Source organism: Camelus ferus, chromosome 13, assembly GCF_009834535.1.
Source record: "Camelus ferus isolate YT-003-E chromosome 13, BCGSAC_Cfer_1.0, whole genome shotgun sequence".
Lineage (NCBI taxonomy): Eukaryota > Metazoa > Chordata > Mammalia > Artiodactyla > Camelidae > Camelus > Camelus ferus.
In genome coordinates this window covers 4,060,111-4,077,696 of record NC_045708.1, presented here as the reverse complement: position 1 = coordinate 4,077,696, position 17,586 = coordinate 4,060,111, and the positions used below count along the sequence as shown (strand labels likewise).

Sequence of the window (17,586 nt, the reverse complement as noted above, 5' to 3'; positions counted from 1 at the left end):
TGGACCAACACAACATGGCAGGAATGACACTGACACTTGACTTCCAGGGCTAGGTCACAAAAGGGCCTTAAGGCTTGAGCCTGCTGGGACATTTGTTCTTGGCACCCAGCCACCATGGCGTGAGAAAGCCCAGGCAGCCCACGGAGAGGCACCCAAGCCCACTCGGCCGAGGTCTCTGGACAACGCGGGGAAGCTGCAGGCCCGGCTCTGAGGTGCACGGAGGGTCGGGCAGGGTACACAGTGGAGTCCATGCCTGGAGTCCAGGTTACTGAGGAACGGACCACAGGATGGGCTAGAACAATCGAGTCCAAAGCCATGTGGTTTATTGGGGGCTGGGGCCAAGCAGACTGGTGGGCAGGGGGGCTACGTGTCACAGTCCTCGGGGACGGTGGCCGTGATGATGAGCGAGGGCTCCATGGCGCTCGGGCCTGCGAAGCTGTGATCTGCACACAGCCTCCGGCCAGGCAGCTGGGAAGCCAGGCCACCCTGGGCCAGGGACTCCACGATGACCTCGGCTGAGCCCACCTCCAGCTCAGCTGGTGGCTGCAGCGCCACCACCACCACCTTCTCGTCCTCGATGACCAGGTTGCGGAGCTTGCGCTGCCGTGGGTTGTAGTTCTCCACCCGGTCATGGATCTCCATGTGCCTCCGCAGGTGAGCCTGTGGAGCAGGGGGCTCAGAGCTGGGTGCCAAGGGGCTCAGGGACCCGCGGTGGGGCAGGAGGCGAGCCAGGCCCCAGGCCTACCTGCCGGGTGAACTTGTAGCCACATTCGGTGCACTCGAACTTGCGAACCCCCTTGTGCCTTCTCACGTGCACACGCAGCTGCTCCACTGCTGCAGAAGGGAAGGGACCCCACATTAGGAGAGGCAGAAGTGGGCAGTCCCAGGTTTGCAACTGCTTCCTGGGCCCTACTGGGCTCTACAGCGCCACCCGGAGGTCAGTGCTACACCAGGCCCTCAGGAGCCTCCACCCTTTCCCCTCAGTCAAAGCAGTGCCAGGCTCATTAACTAATTCTGGGGAATGGAGAACATTCTGGGGAGTGGAGATTTGATGGTGAGAAGGCTCTGCTCCGCAGGAGAGATGAAAGCCACTGCAGCATCCGACCTCTCCGGGTGAAGTGCCACCATCTCCGGTCACCCAGCGGGAAATCACCCAGCCCTCTGCTCCCCTAGGGCAGGCCCAGGCACCTTTGAAGGTCTTCCCACAGATCTGGCAGAAGTGGGGCCGGCCCTCCTGGTGGCGGCTGGCCACGTGCCTCAGCAGGGGCCCCTTCTCCGTGAAGCGCTGCTCACAGAACTCACAGCTGAAGGGCCTCTCGCCGGTGTGGGTGCGGTTGTGCTTGTCCAGACTGGCTGTGGGGACAGGGCGAGCGCTCAGCTGCGGGGCCTCTACCCCAGGGCAGGGTGGGGAAGGGCCTGCCTCACCTTGGGTGCGGAAGGTCTTGCCACAGAGGTGGCACTGGAAGGGCTTCTCGCCCGTGTGCGTGCGCAGGTGCATGTTGAGGTTGGCCTTCTGGGTGAAGGCGTGGCTGCAGAACTCACAGACGTACGGCCTCTCGTTCCTATCCAGGCGGGGGACACAGGCAGAGGCCATCACCGAGGGAAGCAGCTCCCTTCACGCCAGTGCAGCTGGGAACATGCCTGGCCCCAGAGCCAAGGACACAGGCCAGGCTGAAGCATGCCCACCTGAGCCACTGGAAGGGGCCCAGGCAGAACGAGCTGCCTGGTGGAAAGAAGGCTCAGGCAGTGCTGGGAAAGGGGCACTAGCTCCGCCTTGGGAACATGAGAAACTGAGAATCTGTCCAGGGAGGTACCAAGCCTCATCTTAGTCTGAAATCCACACTTCCCTAGACCCCTGCCCTGCCGGCCTCCCTGCTGGGCAAGCCTGCTCACCCCTCAGGCACCCCCACCCAAAAAGGCTGCAGGCACCAGACTCAGGGTGGGGGACGTGCACCTCAGCAACTTGGCCTCCCCAGCCCACTGGCTGGCCTGGGGCCAGCAGCAGGGCCAGGGCCTGGGGAAACGGGCCAACCCCCACCTGTGCTTGGCCTTGATGTGCATCTGCAGGCCGTTCCGACTTGACGCCCGGTGCCCACACTCCTCACACACGAACAGCTTCTCCCCACGGTGCTTGAAAGCCTCGTGCAGCTGCAGTTCCGTTCGGGACAAGAAGCACTTGGCACAGGTGGGACACTGAGGGACAGAGGGGATGGCCAGAGGGAGTGGGCCCACAGAGTAAGGACAGGTAGGACTGCCCCCGGAGCCCCACGGAATCCCCTTGACCTTTCCCCCATGGCAGACACCATGCAGCCCACCTGCTCTAGACGCCACTCCAGGCACCTCACTCGCGCCAGTCCCAGCACCAGTGGGAGCCCGGCCCCGCCCTCCACACGGCCTGGCACTTACGGCGTGGGGCTTGGGGGCTCCATGAAGCTTGATCATGTGGCTCTGCAGGTCCTTCTTCTGCATGAACTGCTGGGAGCAGGAGGAACACTGAAAAATAGGCCCACAGTCACCTCTGAGGCAGCCTACAACCATGGAACCCTGGTCACCCCTGGGCTATGGGGTGGGAACTTAAAGGCAAGGCCCAGTGTGAGATGCCGGGAGGCTCCTTGACTTGGTGTGAAAGCCTCCAGTGCCAGGCCCACAGGGATGCTGGGCCTGCCCTCCACGGAAAGAAACAAGGGCCCAGAAAGGACCAGCAGCCCTACCCGAAGATACGGGAGCACTGGATGGGGAGGGAAGGCTGAGCTCCTTGATGGCTGGCCGAGGGAGGCACCTGACTCTCCCGCAAAAAGGGCTGGGTGGGAGGGGTCCCGGGCTGCCCCTCCGTCCCTGGGGTCAGGCCAAGCCTAACCTTGTAGGGCATCTCCCCTGTGTGGGACACCATGTGCACCCGCAGCTCCATCCTCCGGCGGAAGGTCTCCTGGCACACGGAGCAGGTGAAGACCTGGCAGTGTGGGGGCAAGCAGGGCCGGCATCAGCGGGGGCTCTGCCCGCGACGGCAGACTCTGCCCGGGTTTCCACTCGCTGCTGGGAGGAGTCTGCCCAGGGAGAGGGGCGCTAGGGTGGGAGAGGGCAACATGTAACCTGCTTGCCCTGACCCTGACCGTCACTGAGCGCTGTAGGCCCACCACGCCAGGCTGGGGCTAGGCTGGGGCTAGGGGCCGAACGGCCTCCCTCACAGCCCCCACTCTGCCAGCGACAGGCCTCTAGGAAGAGACAGGCAGGGTTTAGCCAGCCAGGGGGGTTGGGGGAGATGGCCAGGAGGCCTTTCTCAGTAGCCAACCCCCACCGAAGTACCCCGTCTCCAAAGCCCAGGGGCCTAGTCAGGCAAACCCAAAATGCCTCCTGCCAAGTCCCTCCTGGGCTTGTCCCATCTGCCTCTGGGACCCGTGTCCCCAACTGTAGTACCAAGGGGGTGGACTCACGGACATCCAAGGACCCTGCAGCTCTGGAGTTTACAGTCCTGTCTAGGACAGTCTCCTGGGGGCCCCTCCCCGATGGCAGAGCAACAGAGACCAGCACACTCCTGCCCACAAGGACCCGGGCTGGCCCCCAGGTACCTGTTCCGAGCGGTTCATGCAGTTCCGGGCTTCATGCTCTAGGAGGTTCTCCTTCCGAAAGTAACATTTTCCACATTTGGGACACTCGAAGGGTTTCTCCCCAGTGTGTTTCCTGCTGGGAGAATCCACAGGGGGTGTGGGGGCTGAGCAGAACTCCCTGCCCTCCCTCAGCCAGTGCCCCTTCTGATGCCCCGCTGCCAGGGCTGTGCTCCACGGCAGAGGAAGGACCTGACGTCGCCACCTGAGGATCAGTCAGACTCCACTGGTGAACCTGCAGGGGTGAGCCCCGAAACCCTTCTCTCTTGTGCAGACTCTGCAGGGGAAAGGGCCACACAGCGTCATGCCGGAGGGGACACCCTGGAGCCACCACACAGGCCAATGAGGAGGCCCAGCTGCCAGCATCTCCCCAAAGGCAGAAATAATCCTCAGGCCCTGACTCCCTGAAGAAACCACTCAGTCTCCCTGGAACTTCTGTGGGCTCTACCTTCAAAACCATGGCCAGAATCTGACCACTTCACCTCGCCTCCATATTACCACCCAGTGCAGCCACGCCATCCTCAGGCTCCTGCCTGGGCCTCCTAGCCTGTCTCGTGCTCCACACCTGCCTCCCAACAGGTTGTTGTTTTTTGTTTTTTGATTTTTTTTTTAATTGAAGTACAGTCAGTTACAATGCATCAATTTCTGGCGTACAGCACAATGTCCCAGTCATACATATACATACATATATTCGTTTTCGTATTCTTTTTCATTAAAGGTTATTACCAGATACTGAATGTAGTTCCCTGTGCTATACAGAAGAAACTTTTTAAAGTCTATTTTTATATATAATGGCTAACATTTGTAAATCTCAAACTCCCAAATTTATCCCTTCCCACTCTCTTTCCCCTCGTCACCATAAAATTATTTACTATGTCTGCGAGTCTGTTTCTATTTTGTAGATTTTTTTTTTGAATGGAGGTACTGGGAATTGAACCCAGGACCTTGCGCATGCTAAGAACACGCTCTACCACTGAGCTATACCCTTCCCAACCAACACACATGTTTTAACTTCAGGAGCCAGAGGGGCCCTTAAGTATGGTCGGATCTCATCACCTCTGCTCACAACCCTCTAAAGCTTTCCATCTCACCCTGAGAAAGGCCTGGGGGCCTATGAGGGTATTGCTGGCCTGCCCCGTACCTTGCCAGACTCGGTCCCCGGCCTGGCCTCCCTGCCAACCCAGAGGCTCTGCTCTGGCTCCTCTCAGGCCCAGAGCGCTCTCCCCAGCCATCCTCACTTCCTTTGAGTCTGCGGGACTTTCTTTAGAATCACAACCTGACCCCACCCTGAACTCCCCTGCCCTGGCCCTGCTGTCCTTCTCCTTTGTTCTGTGGCACTTCCAGTCCTTCATCACACTGCGAAGTCACTTATCTGGTAGTTCAGAGTCTCATCGCCCTGCTGGAAGGCAAGCTCCACAAGGCCTCTTTGTTCTGTTCACTAAGGTATCCCCAGTGCCCAGCTCCTGGCAGACAGCTCACTGAATGAACAAAATGAACCCTGACCTCAGAGCACGTGAGCGGCCCTGGGAGAGCTCTCACCGCCTGCCAGAGGCCACACACTCCTCTTATCCTCTGCTGCTACACTGATTGTCCTTGTCCCCCGTCCCAGTGACCGCAGGAGGCCATCACTCCCTCCCACTTCTCAGGGTCAGTCCAGCAGCCTGCAGCCCAAGGTAGGGTGAGGACTCTGCCTGCACCCGTGTCTTACACTGGGGGTGTGTCCAGGCAGACATGGACCACCGGATGGTGACTTCCCTGAAGACGCCACTGGCAGCAGCTGCCCCCAAGCAGGGAGAACAAACGGGCTTCACTCCCAATTCCAACCCTATTCGGTTGCCGGTGGCTTCCCAGAGCTTCATACTGAGAAAACGGGTATGGCGCAATCTGGCTTGGCAAGAAACAGCACAGCGGTGCACCAGTGATGTCTTGGGCCAGGGAGGGGCAGGACAGGGAGTCAAGTCACCTAGATGCCATTCCTGGAGGCCTTGCAGGGACTCTGGAGCAGCGCCGTCCAAGAGGACCCTCTGGCATGATGGAAACCATCTGCCTCTGCTGTTGCATTTGGCAGTCAGGGGCCACATGTGGCCACCAAGCCCTTGAAATACACCTAACGTGTCTGAGGAACTGAACTTCTTTAATTTTAATAACTTCCAAGTTAAAATATCTTCGTGTGACATCTAATTACCTTATTGGACACTGCAGCTTTAGACAAATGGTCTTTAATGACACTGAGCTGACATCTCAGAGCTAACCTCTCCCCAGAAATGCAGGTGGCACCAACCCTAAAGATTGACGACTTCGCCCAAAGCCCACACTGCCAGGCTTTAGAAATACCTACGGTCAGGCCTCAGCCACAGCACAGAGCCACAGGCTTCTCTCATCCCCTGGGCAGAAGCCAGTTCGAGGTCAAGGTCCGCAGTGGGTGGAACCTGTTGATAAGGTCCACAAAGCCACTCCAAGGAGGAGGGGGAGGAAGAAGGAAGCCGACCAAGGTCAGGTTCTCACTTCCTGACGAGAAGAGGCCTGCTAACGTCAGGCACTACGTGGGTCTGAGATGGAGCCCCTGACCCCTACATGGCCCAGAAGTGGGGAATGCAGGCCCCCTCCCCCAACACGGGAACAGCAGACAAGAAAAGAAAATAGAAAAACAGAACGTTTACCTGTTGTGAACTTTTAGATAATATTTGCTGAGGAACTTTTTATGACATGTGGGGCATTCAACCGGCACCGCTGTACCTTTTCTGTTCTCAGCAGGCTCGGCTGCCAGGGAACCTGCGCTCAGGGCCGGCTCGGCAGCACAGGGCTTTCTGAGTACGTTCGCTTTCCTCCTGGCTGGCACAGTCTCAGTCTCAGAAACGTAATCGGCATCCCCGTCATCCTCAACTTGAACCACCACTTCCCACTAGAGCAGAATAGGCAGCAGGAGGGAGTGAGGTCACCAAATTAATCAGCAGGGGTTCTGGGGACAGATCGACAGGGCAGCCAGCTCCATCCAGGCCCATCCCAAGCCCCGACCCAGGCACATCCCTAGATAAGTCCCTTCATCCATGACTATTCCCTGGATGGTTCCAGGGCAGGCAGCATCCGCATCTTGGACTTGGAGGGCAATAGCTTTACTTGTGGGTAACTGGAAGTTTGTCTGGACTTCACTACCCTGGGGAAACTCTTGATGCTGCCCACTCCACCCCAAGAAGCCATGCCTCACAGAAAGGTCAGCCTGAGGCTGCAGGACAAAACCAGCTATATTTGGAGAAAACCTGTCCCAAACCCACAGAAGAGATTCTACCTTAGGGTCCAGATTATCCCAGGAAAGTGTCAGTCTCTTCTCTCCACTCCTGCCTCCCCCTTTCCAGCACCCTGAGCACAATACCTCATTACTCCCGCCCTGCAGCTGGACACCTTCAGCCTCAAAGGGCCTGGAGGGCACTTTGCAATCCTCAGACTCCTTGTCCTCAGGGGGACAAAGCTTCAGGGCCTGCCTGAGTTTCCCATGGAGGAAGGAGGGGCTCTCACACTGAGCAGGGAGACCAAGCTGAGGCCTCTGGGGGCTAAGACTGCTGCTGAGCTCCTGATCCTTGGGGACTTGACCCAGAGTCCTTGAAACTTCCTCTTCCTCCAAGCCTGAGGGCTCCTTGAGGTGGCTGTTCACATCCTGGGGGGCAGGTTTCCCCAGCCCACTCCGGACACTTGGCGCCTGTCCCACTGAGGTTTTGGGCTTGAAGCTCTGGCACAGCTCTACAGCCTCAGGCACCCGCAGCTCCCTGGCTGCCAGAAGCACCTGATCCCGGTTCCCTGAGGTGAGGGCAAGGTGACCAGTGTAGAAAAAGTCCAACAGGAGGCCAAAGATCTCTGCAAAGCCAGCAGGGAGGACGACACTGCCCCCTGAGCCATCCCCGTAGAGACTCTGGAAGAAGTGGCTGCAGCAGGCCAAAACACTCCAGTGCGCCTTGAACACCAGGCCCCCCACATCCAGGGTGGCATCGCAGTATTGGCCCCTCTCCCGCTGCTTGTTGAGCTCCTGCAGAACCCTCACACTGTGCTGGACGAAGGAGCCGTCCATGGTCCGTCTGAAGGGGAGAAAGGCAGCAGTGACACCCTGGCCAGTCCAACTCAGAGGTGGCAAGCCCCTGGACTTGAGAAGAGGGAAAGGGGAGGAGAACTCTAATCAGTCACATTTATTACAACGAGGGCTTGGATCAAGGTTAGGGAATGCAAGGTGAGACAGGAACGAACTGAAAGCCTCTCTGGGAGCGGGGGGGTCAAGTAAGCAGCCCATACTTGGGGTGGCCAGAGACCGTGGGTGGGAGGGGCGCAGGCGGACTAGGTGGGGACAGGGTCGTGAAGGGGTGCTGGTGGGAGGAAATCAAAAGTTTGGGAAAAGAGGCGGGGGATCAGCCCGAACTTATCAGCCTGGCACAGCGAGACCAGAGCAAGGGAGGGAGGTGGCTGCAGACAGGTGAACCGAGCCCACGCCGCACCCACACGTCCCTGCAGCCGGGCGGAAGGCGGCCGCGGTCACACTCCATCAGCGACCACCGCGGCCCATAGCCCCTCTCCCTCTCCCTGTGCCCCGCGATCTCCTCATCCGGGCCCGTCCTCCCCACACCAGCCCCACGGGCCCGAAACCACGCCGCCCGCCCAGCCCCACTGACCACCTGCCCCGGCCGTACGCGCCCGGCAGACCGTGCGGAGACGCCGCCGCCGCCGCCGGACGTGACGTCAGGACGCGCCGGCCGGGTTGAGACGCCTCGGAAGAGCAGGCCTTTACCTCCGGCTCCTGGAGGCGGTACCAAGTAGAGAATACCCAATGAGATGCTTGGGGAGGCGGGACCAGCCCCTTTCCACCGTAGCTGGGCCCGCCTCCCGGAGTTGCCTAGCAACGCCAAGCAGGACATTGGCTGTTCGCCCAGCTCTGGCAGAGTCCTAAGGTTCCGGTTGCATTTCTCCCCTAGCGGCGCCCTCAGGCTTGAAGCGGCAGCGCCCCACCCTCACCCTAGAGAGGAAGCCCAGCAAAGCAGCACGTTTCACCTGTTTATTGGAGCCCGGACTGAGCTCTCCCTTGGACTTACACTTCCCCAGCCAAGGCTAAGGAGCCCAAAGGCCTCCCCGACACCCCAGGTCCTGAGCGCCCCACTCCACCTTCGACCCTCAGGGCAGTGGACACTTCCAGTCCGCTCCGCCCTGGCTTGGTCCTGCCTGACCCAGGGGTCAGGTGGAGCCACAGCGCCTGGTGTAGTCCTGGATGGAGGCCTGGAAGTGCTCCGTGCTGTTGAGTTCTGGGCGGCACAGGATCACATAGCACTTGGGGAGGAAGTAACCGCTGAAGTCGCCACTCAGGCAGCTCAGCGCGGCCAGCACGTTGACTGCAGGTAGATACTGGCCCTGGTAGACACTGGCCACTGTGAAGAAGGCAATCCAGGACACAAAGTTGAGGAGCAGGCTGAAGGTGACACATTTTGCCTCGTTGTAGTTCTCTGGCAGGTCCTTGCCCAGGTAGCTGCAGGCAAAGGCGCTGACAGAGAGGAGGCCATTGTAGGCAAAAGCCAGCATGAAGCCCAGTGAGTTAGCCTCTGTGCAATCTAGCACCACCAGCTGAGGGAAGCGCTGGTATTCCCTGGTGGGCAGTGGGGTCCACACTGCAAACCACATTAGACAGATAAGCAGCTGGACTGTCGAGCTGATCACCACAAACAGGCCAGCACCATGGTTTTGGACCCACGCACGGAAGAAGGTGGGTACCTTGGCAGAAAACTTGAAGATGAAGACAAGTTGGAAGGAGCGGATTGTCAGGCAGGACAAGAAGATGGCAAAACCGAGGGCAAAGAGGCCTTGGCGCAGCAAGCATGTGGGCCACGTGGGTTCCCCAAAGAAGCCATAGAGGCCCAAGCTGCCCCCTGCCAGGGAGCCCAGCATGAGGAAGCACAGTCTGCCCCCAGCTGACTTCACCACGGGGGTGTCTAGGTGCCAGGCAAACAGGCCAGCAGTCCCAGCCACCACCACGAGCAGCAGCGTATTAGCTGCCAACAGGACCAAAGAGATGGGCTCATGCCAAGTCAAAAACACCACAGTGCGTGGGAAGCAGGTCTGGCTTCCCTCAGGTGCCCACTCTTCTTTCCTGCAAGGCTGGCAGCGGTAGAAGTCTGGAAGGAAAGGCAGAGAGGTTCCTGAGAGGCAGGTGAGCACAGCAGGAATGGGGGAGGGAGGCTGTGCAAGCCTGCCAGGTGCTGTGAGGGCTGTACCACAGGAGCTGGGCTCTGCCAGGCACGGCAAGAAGGGGGCAGCCCTGAATGGGGGCCCCGAGGCCACGGGCTTCCTCAAAATGCCTGTGTTAATTACAGTTTACAGAGACACTTGTGTAGGTTCTGCTTGACTCATGGTCCCAGAAGGGTTTGCAAACCAAGAGGTCCTGGAGAGGGCCTTACCCTGTAGCTCTGCCCACAAACCAGTGAGGCAATGATCCTATGGGAGTAGCCAACCCAAAGGGAAGGGCATTTTCATCTCTCCCTGGTGCTGCCACTAACCACATCCCCCTTCCTGAGCTGCCACGCTGTGGTTTCTCTGAGTTGACTCTATGCCCAAAGAGACAGTAAAAGGGAAGCATGTGGCCCCTGGCGTCCAGCTCTGGGCTGAAGCCTTAGCCACCTCAGTTTGGCCTCTGATCTTGACCCTGCATCACTTTTTTTCCTCTTCTCTTTAAAATGTTTTTGCAGAGAGGTAATTAGATTTATTTATTAATTTTTTAAAAGGAGGGACTGGGGATCGAACCCAGGACCTCGTGCATACCAGGCATATGCTCTACCACTGAGCTATACCCTCCCACCCTGCATCACTTTTTTTTCTGTTGCAGACATGCTACTATCTGCCTTTAGGCCAAGCTCTTCAAGATGCTGCTTGTCTTTGGCATGGACGCCAGAAGGGACTTCATACAGATAGCAGGAGAGGGCACAAAGGGAACAATAGCTACATCTGTTTGGATTAAGAGGTTGAAATAGGAAAAAATTGCCTCTGTAGGCATTGCGTTGAGAGCTCGCTAATAAAGGACACAGCTAGGACTGAGGCCATCAATTGGTTGTTTCTGCTCGATGTGACTTCAGTCTGATGGAAGGTGTCCTCCAGCCTGTCCCTGACTGGCAGCAAAGTGACCAGGGCCCTGGTTCTGCACATGTGTGGCCTGAGAGAGGTCCTTTCTTCTATTCTGCAGATCCTTGGAGTCCTGGGAGGTTTGCCCACTCACCGTTTGGTCACTCACCACTCTTGTTGAGGAAGGTCCCAGCCTCACAGGGCACACACTCAAAGCAACAGTGGTGGAAACCCCAAACCACTCTCTGGTGACCTTCAAGACAGTCGCTGGAACACACAGACTTAGGCACCTGCAAGAAGCCACAGGTGTTATGCAAGCATGTGGAGGGGCCCAGGTCAAGGACATGCACATGTGGGATGGAAAACTGGGTCTCTGTGTATCCGCCCTCACGGCTCACTCCCAGGGCAGAGCCTCTAGTTGTGTGAACCAGCAGCAACTGGACATCTGTCTGTGAGCCTAGGGGCCTTCCCTGGCAGGGCTGCGTAGAGGCAGAGCAGCCTTGGAACCTGGGCTCCCCTCTCCTGCTCTGTGTCAGAGTGTCCCCAGGCTCCAGGCTGCCCATCAGGCAGTCACCTGGTGAGTGACCACGTCCCCATTACCTGGTTGTCCTTTCCATGCCACTGGATTTTGGTTGTATTTATGTCTAGCCGAGCTGGGGATGATGTGGAGGAGCCAATGACCCTGAAGGTCCATTCGGGGCCATTCCATTCCCAGGCAATTATGTCATAGCCACCAAGGGGGTCCCCGTTGTCTTTAAATATCACATTGTGCTTGTGTAGGAGGAAATTCACCTTGCGGATATGCTCCAGAAGCTGAGACAAACAGGGAGGACGGAGCAGCTGTAGATGACACACGGGCTGCTCCCCGTGGACACTCCCAGCCCGACAGCCCAGGAAGCGGGTGTGTGGGGCCTTGCTGGGCTTCTCTCTGCCTGGTTTCAGCCTTTCTGGAAGTTCTGGTCCCTTCCTCAGGCCCCCTCCCCTCCTAGGAGGCCCCTTGACCCTCCCGACCAGCCTCTTGAGAGAGAGCAAGCCTCTTAACAAAGGAGCCCTTGACAGCAACTTTCAGCCCTGGATTTGAGGCATGGTGGGTGGGAGGGGCCACGATTCAGAAAAGCGAGGACTAAGAGGAGCCTCAGAGAAGGAATCAGCTCTCTAGTTGGGGGCCTTTGCCCCCCAATCCCAGGCACTTCGGGTCACCAAAGAGTGGCCATTCTTCTTGCTTCAGGAAGACTCCCTGATACGGAGTGCCAGTGGCAGGACTGCCTTACCTGCCAGGGGTGGACTCGGCCCCCAGCACAGGCGCCAGAGCCGCAGCCCAGGAGCTGATGGAGGCCGTGGGCCACGGCGTAGACGGCCTGGTACGCGTTGTAGGCAGAGCTCATGGAGAACTTTCCGAGTCTGGGCATCTCTGTGAAAGCCCAACACTCTCTACAGACCTGGTTGCTGCCGCACCAGGAGCCCCTGGGGCAGGGCCCGAGGGTTCCTTTGTCTGCCCGGACATAAGCCTCTTCAAACTCCTTCAGGCCAGGGACAAGCCTCTGCGGGATGGACACACCCAGCACCGAGCCGATGCCCTGGATACCGGGCACACTGCTGATGTGTCTGGAGATGGACCAGTCTTCCGAGGCGATCCACACCTTGGCAGTCAGGTTGGCCAGCACCACAGACTCGAAGAACACCCTGGCCAGCTGCCTGCCGGAGAAAACCACCACGACCGTGGTCCCCGCTTGAGCCAGGTGGCGCATCATGCTCTGCATCCTCTCGTCACCCGGCCGGGCAGAGAATGGCACAATGTCCTTGAAGGCAACACAGATGCCCTGCTGGGTGGCCCGGCCCTCCAGCGCCTGCACCCCGAGCTGCCCGTAGTCGCCCTCGCTGCCCACCATGGAGATCCAGACCCAGCCGAACCTCTGCAGCAGCAGCACCAAGATCTCCACCTGGAGCTCATCACTGGGGATGGTGCGCAGGAAGGAGGGGTACCGCCGCTTCATGCTGAGTATCACGCTGCTGGCATCGTAGCTGACCTGTGGGGGTTCAGTTCAGCAACTTCAGTGGCATTAGCCTCGACTCAGGGCTGGCCTTGAGCTGGGTGCGGTGACCCGGAAGGCTGGACACAAGGTCCTGGCCCGGGTTCTCACTACTCGACAGTCCCGGCCCAGGTTCTCACTACTCGACATGGGAGGCTAACAAGTTACATATGGGGAAGGGGTTAGGTCTCAAGGGAGACTTCTGGGTGTGGGATGGGAATCTGTCCCCGGGACAAAGGGAACTAAACCTGCATGCAGGGGCTGAGATGGTATGTGTGTGGGGTCCTTTAGGGACTTGCAGGTCAGTTCCAGGAAGAAGAAGAGCATGAGCACATGTGTCTGGTCTGGGCAGGAAGCCTTAGCTCTCAGGCTACAAGGCTGGGGTTTTATCCGAAGGCCTTAAAGAGCCCCTAAGGGTTTAGGCAGAGAAGTGGCATCAGACTTGTGTTTTAGGAGTGTATCTCTGATTTCAGTGAGGAACGTGTTTAAGAAGGCTCAAGGCCAGAGTCAAGGACCTCCCAGAGACCTCCTGGGAGCTGATGGAATCATCTGGAAGAGAGAGGATGGTGTGAGTGAAATCTGCCGAGGCCATGGCTGTAGAGAACGGGGGAGGAGTCGGCAGTGGTTACAAGGGCCCCGTGGCAGAGGGCGTGGAGACGGGCTAGACTGCAGGGGCAGGGAAGGGTGTGTAGGTAGTGCTGCAGAGTTTCTGGCTGCCTTAGGGATGGTCACTCTGCCAGATGGGCTGGGGTAGGGATGCAAGGAGAAAAGAGGCTTTTGTTGCGTAGGGAGGTAAGTTCAGTTTGGGGCCTGCTTGGTCCTTGAACTGGGGGCGCAGGTTGAGCATCTGGAAATGAGTCTGGTGCTCAGAAGTCAGAAGGAAGGTAGAGAAGGGAAGGGGAAGTTCAGCAGGGGGTCTTGGCCAGCCTGGGAAGGGGAGGGGTCTGCTCTAGGGAATCACTGCCTTCTGGGGAAGGGGTACACAGGGGTGGGGGCAGAATTCTCTAAAGGAAACCAGAAACAAGTGAAAGAGGGGGTCATAAATGCAGAGGGAAAACTGTCAAAATGATAAAATGGATTGGAGACCTAGGGTTAGACCCCCTAGACCTAGACCACTGGGGCAAGTACTGAGGAGCGGTAACCACCTAGACCTACAGGCCCTCTGCCAGCCCTCCTCAGCAAGACCTTGCCGGTTCTGCCTCTGAGATTGCCACTTGAACCACATCCAATCCCTACCAACCTGCAATCGCCACCCTCAAGCATTGGCCAGAAGGGCAGAACCCAGGGCAGTGGGTGGAGGAGCAGGTAAAAAGAGGGAGAAGCAAACCGGATGGAGTCTGGCTGGAAAGAGGGCAGAGGGAGTCCAGGCTGAGAGTAGAGGTGCCTGGAGGATGGAGGGGGATGAGGCAAGCAGGTGGGCTGAGGAGGAAGCCCAGGGAGAGGTGGACGAGCAGAGGAAGGGGTGAGAACCAGAGGGACAGGACTGGCCCGCACAGGGAGGGGCACCACACCTCTAAGCCTGGAGGGAGGGGAGCAGAGAGGTGGGAGGAGAGCAGGGAGATGTGAAGTTTGCAGGGTGGGAGATGTGAAGTTCATGGGGTGGGAAATGAAGGGTGTTCAGTTCTGCACAAAGGTGATGGGACAGTGGGAGGAGTGAGAGGGGCAGAAGTTTCCAGGGAGAATGGATTTGCCAGGCAGCATTGAAGCAGGGAGATCTGGAGCAGCACTTGGAGAGGAAGGAACACTGGGGCAGGTACCTAAGGAGCGGTGACCGCCCAGGAGATCCAGGGGTCCAGACTGGCCTCGGGCACAGCAACTCTGTCCACCCACCCCAGCCCACCCTGGACTTGCCTGGAGGGGCAATGAGCGAACTGCCGGGGCCCCAGCTCACCAGGGGCACCAGGAAGGGACTCAGCAGGGCTGCCGTGGTGGTGACATGGGTGGTGGTGTCAGGCCCAATCACCGCCAGGGTCATGGGGGAAGAGTGGGCGGGGTTTCCTGGGATCTCCACGCGATGTGTCCCCAGCGTGCTCAGGATGCTCAGCGTGGCATACACGTTGGCTGACTCCGAGCACACGTCATACAGCTGGTACCCCAGGGTGACATTGGGCAGCAGGGTGGTGGAGTTGTTTATCTCCTCAATGCCGAACCGCACGGCCTGGAAGAGGTGGTAGCCGTGGCCGTTGAAGTTGTTGGACCTAGAGGGAAAGCCAAGCCGAGAGCTGAGAAAGGCAAGGCCCCACCGAAACCCTGGCTTCCTGGAACCCCAGGACGGGGTGGGGGGGTGGAGAGAAAGGAAACTCTGGGTCATCTGTCCAGTCCCCAGAACCATGATCTCAACATGGGCTCCGTAGTGCATACACAGTTCTGGTAACAGGCGTTTGAAGAAGTGGGGGACAAGCTGGAGAAATACACACGACATATCCTCCCAACACACACAGGCGTGTTAGCACTGAAAGTCTCACACGTCCTGTAGGAGAGAAACCTGTCGTATTAGGGTTCTCCAGAGAAACAAAGCCAAGATGAGGTACATAAATATATGTACACAGAGAGAGAGCGAAAAAGAGTTTTTATTTAAGGAACTGGCTCGTGTGATAGTGGGGGCTGGCAAGTCCGAGAATTGCAGGGCAGGCTGGAAATTCCCACAAGAGTTTGCGTTGCAGTCTTGAGGCTGAAGGTAGAAATCCTTCCTCAATCTTGTCTCTTAAGGTCTTCAACTGATGGGATGTGGCCCACCTATATCCTGGAGGACCATTTGCTCTACTTAGTCTATTGATCTAAATGTTAACCATGTCTAAAAATGCCTTCACAGCAACATCTAGACTGGTTTTAAGCCAACAACTGGGCACCATACCCTAGCCGAGCTGACAGATGAAATTAACCATGGCACCTGCTTTACCTCGTTTGACCAGAACTTTTCACTGGGACTCTCGTGACTGTGGTGAGGGCCTGTGTTCCTGATGGCCTCTCTGGGAAACACTGACAGGGGTGCTCTGGAGACATGACTTAGCCCTGCCTGAAGAGTGTGCTAGCCTGCTGTGCTATTGTTCCTGTCACTCTGTCCTTGAGTCCTGCCCATGACAGCCCTTCAGTTATCTGAAGCCAATTTTCATCTGTCACCTCCTCCCTCAAGTCTCCCCTCTAACTAGGCTCCCATCTGTGGCTCTTTGGGCCAGTCTTCCTGCACCAGGCTTTCCAAAACCTTCCTCCTGGGCTGGCTGTCAGGTGTGCGTCCTATTCAGGGCCTCCTATGTTGAGCCCTGATAACATACTCAAGCCACCCAGATCTATGACTTGCACAGATGGCAAGCAACTCTCTTCTTTATAAGAAAAGCAGTTGTTTTTTCCTACCTAGACCGTCGAGTTCATGAAGGCACCAACCTAATTTATCTTTGCTAATCTCCGGGAGCATCTACTGCTATGTGTGCCCACTTCCTTCCCCCTAGAGAACCATACTTGCCATCTGGGAGACTTAAGGAGTGTGAATTCAGGGAGGAACCAGGAGGAGATGGAAGAGGGGAAAGGCCACCCTTGCTTAATCCTTGCCATCTACTTACACCACAAAGCCAGGAAATAACCGACATGGAATTATAATACAAACAGCCAGGACAAAGTAGTGTATTACAAAGTGGAAACTGGGCAAAAATGCCAGGAACGGTCTAGCCAGCACTTGAGGGTGGCAACTGCAGGCTGGGGAGGGACTGGAGGCGGTTCAGATGGTAACCCCAGAGGCAGAACCGGCAAGGTCTTGCTGAAGAGGGCTGGCAGAGGGCCCTGTAAGCACAGGTCCCCCTCGGTGACGGTTCTGCTGACCCCTCACTCACCTGTCACAGAAGGTCACCGTGGGTCTGCGTCTCACCCCTGGATAGTCACTGTGGAGAGGGAACAGGCCTGCAACAAGGTAGTCCCCAGGGAGGCTGAAGTCGGGAGACGACGTGGTGCTTTGGCAGTTGAAGGCCCAGCAGCAGGACAGGGAAAGCTGCAGGCTGACCAGGTACGTCTCCCACAGTAACATGCTGGCCAGACGGTCCTGCACTTGGCATGGCCGAGCTGCCCACTCTGACAGGGTCGGGCTCTTTAAATAGAATGGCCGGCAGCTGCCCAGATGCTTCCCAGCTTCGTGCCTTGGAAAGGGGAGGGACTGGAGCCCAGTTGTTGGAGTTGTAGGGCTGTTTGCCTTGGCCTTCCGGGCCTGCGGTCCTACTCAGGAACTGAGCAGGGTGAAAACACAGGTGCCAACCAGGCGGCACCCCTGACCCTTCCTCTGGATGGTTGTGGGTTCTGTCCTTGCTCTGGTGCCTGTGGCTTCACCTGGCTCAGAAAGGGAGCCCTGGTATTTTGGGGAGGCGGAGGGAGGCGGGGACTCAGCTTCCCTGGGGGCTCTGAGGAACAGGATGTGGAAGGCTGCCATCAAGGAGCTGCGGGTTTTAGAACCTTTGACCTGGGCCTCAGTTTACCGAATGAGACAGGCTTTGAGTTAAACTCGTACACAGCCCGCCACCCCAACCCCCAAGTCCTCAAATAGAAATCATCCTGAGTGAATCACCCTGGCTTGGCCTTGTGACACAGGGTCGCTCCCTTCAGCTCAGAGACAAATGCATGCAAACGGAGGGTATGCAAATAGGCCGATTTTGTTTAAAACGTCAGTCCTGGAGCTTTTTCTGCAGGAAAAAATAAATCCTAGGTGGATTTCCGGAGAGATGGCCCTGGATTCGCGGTATCTGACTTTCCCTCTCGAGGCGGCCGGGGTGGAGCTTTTGCATAATGTAAATCGAGCCCCCTAATCTCCCCCCGCTGGCGGCCTCCTCCTCGGAGAGGCAGGCAGAGGCCCGCGTGCGCTGCCGAGGCCGCCGGCAGAGGGCGCCCGCGGCTCC

The 17,586-nt window shown here is 57.9% G+C and overlaps 2 protein-coding genes and 1 non-coding gene across 5 annotated transcripts; all 3 read right to left on the bottom strand.

Annotated features, from left to right (window-relative positions):
• Window positions 1-301: 301 nt before the first annotated feature.
• Window positions 302-8,350, bottom strand: ZBTB48 (zinc finger and BTB domain containing 48). Of its 3 annotated transcripts, XM_032495090.1 has the most exons (11): window positions 8,255-8,350; window positions 6,889-7,669; window positions 6,263-6,504; window positions 3,567-3,681; window positions 2,858-2,950; window positions 2,407-2,493; window positions 2,039-2,193; window positions 1,426-1,562; window positions 1,189-1,353; window positions 746-834; window positions 302-660 (listed from the first exon to the last, which is right to left on the bottom strand). In XM_032495090.1, the coding sequence occupies exons 2-11, from the start codon at window positions 7,660-7,662 to the stop codon at window positions 364-366; spliced, it is 2,154 nt and encodes a 717-aa protein (XP_032350981.1). In that variant the 5' UTR covers window positions 7,663-7,669; window positions 8,255-8,350; the 3' UTR covers window positions 302-363. The 3 variants fall into 3 exon arrangements, with proteins under 3 accessions (XP_032350981.1, XP_032350980.1, XP_014408920.1); XM_032495089.1 differs by lacking the exon at window positions 8,255-8,350 and having other exon boundaries at window positions 6,889-8,248; XM_014553434.2 differs by lacking the exon at window positions 8,255-8,350 and having other exon boundaries at window positions 3,567-3,678; window positions 6,973-8,248.
• A 156-nt stretch (window positions 8,351-8,506) lies between these two features.
• On the bottom strand, window positions 8,507-17,500 carry TAS1R1 (taste 1 receptor member 1). Its single transcript, XM_032495088.1, has 6 exons — window positions 16,537-17,500; window positions 14,604-14,910; window positions 11,954-12,709; window positions 11,283-11,495; window positions 10,852-10,972; window positions 8,507-9,742 (listed from the first exon to the last, which is right to left on the bottom strand). The coding sequence occupies exons 1-6, from the start codon at window positions 16,725-16,727 to the stop codon at window positions 8,811-8,813; spliced, it is 2,520 nt and encodes an 839-aa protein (XP_032350979.1). The 5' UTR covers window positions 16,728-17,500; the 3' UTR covers window positions 8,507-8,810.
• Window positions 10,347-10,419, bottom strand: TRNAT-GGU. Its single transcript has one exon. It is a non-coding gene; the product is annotated as a tRNA-Thr (tRNA).
• Window positions 17,501-17,586: the final 86 nt, after the last annotated feature.